At 44.5% G+C, this 4,223-nt stretch overlaps 1 protein-coding gene across 2 annotated transcripts in view; it reads right to left on the reverse strand.

The window, feature by feature from the left end:
* Positions 1–4,223, reverse strand: part of Ash2 (Set1/Ash2 histone methyltransferase complex subunit ash2) — a 143,529-nt gene that overhangs the window by 45,144 nt on the left and 94,162 nt on the right. For both annotated transcript variants that reach the window (XM_077684677.1, XM_077684680.1), the window contains 2 exons: positions 3,535–3,731; positions 2,626–2,715 (listed from right to left, as the gene is read on the reverse strand). In XM_077684677.1, coding sequence (XP_077540803.1) covers positions 2,626–2,715; positions 3,535–3,731 — 287 coding nt within the window. The remainder of the gene's footprint in view (positions 1–2,625; positions 2,716–3,534; positions 3,732–4,223) is intronic.

Here is a 4,223-nt window from a genome sequence, read left to right on the forward strand (position 1 = left end):
CTAGCCGTCCAAGCACGTTACCCCCTTTTTCTGCCGTCAAAGACCAGTAAGGGTGTACTGGATCCCTGGTATGTCGTAGAATGAGGGAGCCATTCTGCTCGCCTGCAAAACAGTTCTCCGGACGCCTGACATCAGTGACCAAGTCCAGAACCCTAGTCCTTCTACCCTCCCACTCAAGACCTATTTACCCGATAACAGACTTCTGCCGTCACCTCACCCCAGACTGACCTGGCAGGAACACCTTCAACAAGCGCAAACACACTTCTCAAACAAGCTCTACTTCACCTGTACAGAAACCACAGGCACACCAATCCCAAACTGTGCATGCTGTAATGTACCGAAGGATCAAACCCATAATCCTGCAGGCCTGCCCAAACACCAAGTCAATTAGGGCACACCACACTAGAGAGTGGCTGACTACTGCAACCAAATTGGAGAAGCACAGAAGCCTGGCGGGCTTTATCATGCAGGCCACCAGACGCTGCCCGGAACAAGGCCGCTCTTAGCCTCCCCCGCCACCCCCTTTTCAATGGAAATAAAGTATTCTCTTTCTGTAGTGCAACATGCCAGCCACCGAGCTACCGCAGCAGCATTGGGACTAGGTTACCGCTGCAGCCCGCGAGGCTGCAGGTACCCTTCCAAGCAATGGGGGTGAACAAGGGGACTGCATACGGGACTTCGGTACATCTTAAAAAATAATAACAAGGAACTCCCCAAGGCCTACATTAATTTGTCGACCTCCAGTTGAGCGTGCCGCATTGCCAAGGTGCGTGTGACTTTGGCACATTAAATCCAAGATTTTCGTAATCGTATCCAAGTGATGCTTTGAGATGTTACGCATCACTTACAAACGTAAACATGAGCTAGGCTGCCTGAAAGAGCACAAATTTATTTTGATCCCTGCAGCTATATGCCGCGTAATATTTTGTCCCAACCTGTACATAACAACCTGCGCTATTTTTTCTCTCAACATGGAGAAACAAAACACAGTCAAACCTATTTATAACCACACAATGAATATAGAGCAAATCTTGGCCCTGTGAGCTTTATCACGCTTTCTCTGTCAAATTAAAATGCCTTTGCAACACTGTAATGCCATAGAATTATATTTGTAATGACAGTGTAACCTTGTCCAACTGTAGCTGATGCATAAAATGTTCCATACAAAACTATCCTACAGCTTAAAGTTGTTAAAACAGGGTTAGAACCTGGAGCTCCATAACGTAATGAACTCAGATGCATTTGATGCGAACGCACTTCATAAAAACCTGCAGCGGCTTTGTAGGAGGCAAACAAAACCAACAGTAAATTTCTGCAGTATGGGACAGCAAATGTTGAAACTTGGTTTGTAATGCACAGTACAGAACCAAAAACAGACGTGGACAAAGGAAGGGGTCATGATGAGCAATTGTTCCACATACAAGTAAAGTGGACAATTGTGACTGCCAAGCTGTGTGCTAATCTTGTCGCCTTTCTTCGTCCAGAAATTCTTTTTCGTGCAGTAGCCAAACTTGCCTAACTAGCCAGGACAACTGGCCTATACCACAGTGAACACTTTGAAAAGTACTTTGCATTGATGAAGTTTTAATGAAGAATTGATGAACTAGGAGGAATGCTGTAAACATGTTTACAACACAATATGAACGCTGTACTCCATTCTTTGTGGCGCTAGTACGCTCAAACCAATGTTGACCGCAATATAAAGCCTGATGAGCCCAAAAGATTGAGGTATGCACAGATGAGCAGCTTGGTGCACTTTGATTCAAAGAAATAGTACCTGTGCTACAAGAGCGCTTGAAAGGACATTTCAGTCTAATGATCTTCGAAATTTTAAATGCCATTTGAACTGGAAGGAGTTCTGCCAATCTACACGACAATTCTCAAGGGCAGTTGAAAGCTTCTGCATCTGCCCACCATGTTTTGATGTCTCCACTGCTGCCCTGTTTCCTTCGTGACAAAAATTTAATTTTAAAGTTAAAAAGGGAAAAAAAGAAAAACAATTATAAGCGATCAAATTTGTAACGGTAACAATCTACAAGCACGCATAAAACATGCGCTAATAGCCAGTTTTTTGTTGTTTTTTCCGCTCCACCAGTGTTGAGAGTACTAACTTACCTCGTAATTGTAGCGAGTGATAGAAAAGAAAGACAAATGAAAAATTATGAAGATTGCGCACTATAAGCAATGAATTTTGCTCTTAAATAATTGTTTTTGTAATTATGGCATGCAGAAACTGTGCCCGAGAGTACGGCCGTTCACGTTTCGAAGGCCTTTGAGAACCTCAAAGGTCATTTTGGTGGTGCTCCTTTGACTCAAATGGCAGTTCAACCAAAGGCCTTTGAAAAATGTTGTGTAGCACCACAAAGGTGTCATTTGAGTCAAACGACATTCGACTCAAAGGCCTTCGAAAGGAAAAGGAATCACAAGGTTGGAGCGAAATAGCAAGATGACAGCCTCGCAGCCTGTTTTCTTGCCACTTAGCTTCATTCTTACACACTGGCTCCATTAGAAAGATTGCGCTGTCCAGCACTATGCGGTGTGCCCAACAGGTATGCAGTATCGACCAGAAACATGCGATGCGGACAAGCTATATATTTGTGAGCTTAACATAGAAACCCTGCTTACCCCAGAGGCGATGATAAACACGTGTCGTGAAACCACTTTAAGCAAGCAAGACACTGAAGTTCGACGATGTTTAGGTTGCGCTCTTTTCCACTGAAAAAAATCAAGCACAAACAGTTTTATACATTCCAAGTAAATAAAATTTTAACCACTACCCAGATTTACTGTACAAGAGTATCGACAATGTCTGTATGTTGCCAAATGGCACTCAGGGCTGCATGGCTGGTGCATGCAAAGGTAAAAAATCTTGCACTGGATGTGTATGGAGTTGGCGGCACAATTAATGTCAAGCTGACTGAGGTGTAAGGTGAGGCAGCACAGTCCATTTCGCATTGACCAAGCAAAACCTCCCACAGTCCAACCTACCCAAGCCAACTAGACCTACCATAGCATAACATAAGCCAGCAGCCTAGGCATTTCTTTTTTACAATTGCCCTTTTAAAGTAAATTCCACCCAAACATATAAGTAACCTTAACCTGCCGACCACACATCAGCAACCGGAACATGCCAACACTTTAAATACGACCTAAGACATATACCCGACATTTTTTTAGTCAGATACTGCCCTGAAAAAGAGATCGAAGAGGAAAGATCTACAGGTCTTGCCCAAATTCCGTTCACAAAACTTCTAAACATTAGTAGCCGTCTTTCCGTACAGACTATCTGGACAGCCTACCTGGGCGGGCTATCCGGATAGCCTATCCGGAAAGCCTTTCGACTGAAGACATCCGTACAGTCTATGCGGACGATCAACGCAGCCGCATGTCCGTTCAACACACTCCTGAATGTCTGAAGCGATTTCGCGCCAAATGCAGTAGACAGACTATACCGCTAACTGAGCTTCATATTATTCGGCTATCCCACACAAGATCAGTTTGCAACCATATATTTATAAAAGTTTCGTTGATTACCAATAGCATTGATGATTCGGGTCAGCAGCCAGTTTGGATCTGTCAGCTGCTTTGCCACCTTGTGCAGTCGGCTTGCCGCTTGTCGAGGGGAGGTCAAGATTTGACTCATCTTCCATGGTGCCTTCTTTCATCGCTTTTCCAGCATCGGAACCGGTGCTGCTTGCTTCGTCGATCACCTCATCGCCTTTCATGGTGCCCTGGGAGTTATCATCAGTGTCAGTGTTTTCGGACCCCTTGCCTAGTGACAGCTCCGGGCCCAGTCTCTCCGGGCCTAGTCTCTCCGCGCCAAGGCTTATCGCCAAAGTCTGTTCTGCTGCCATAGCAGTCATTCTACAGAAATTGAATAACGTCTTCAAGACACTTCACAAATAGCGTCGCGGGTTAAAACAGCACAAAAGCAAACGCGAACGGCCCCGTACTGCACCGAGTCTGCTTCACGGCAGCTCACGGATAGCCGGGAGTGTTTGTCGCCATTTTAGACGCTTTCACAGGGCAGGAAGCGCCACCTAAAGGATTGAAACTAAATGACTGTTTGCTGTTATTGCTCCAGTGAGGTTTATTACCTTTTCGTTACATTTTGATCGTTAATAATTAAAATTTATCTGCCTTTGATCTAAAACACAATTTTCTAACATTGTTTATTCGTTTTTCGTTTCAGTTTCGGTTCTGCTGCGAAAACAAACTCGACG

This window comes from Haemaphysalis longicornis, unplaced genomic scaffold (assembly GCF_048455015.1).
Source record: "Haemaphysalis longicornis isolate Haplotype H1 unplaced genomic scaffold, Haemaphysalis longicornis Haplotype H1 scaffold_1, whole genome shotgun sequence".
NCBI classification, from domain to species: Eukaryota; Metazoa; Arthropoda; class Arachnida; order Ixodida; family Ixodidae; genus Haemaphysalis; species Haemaphysalis longicornis.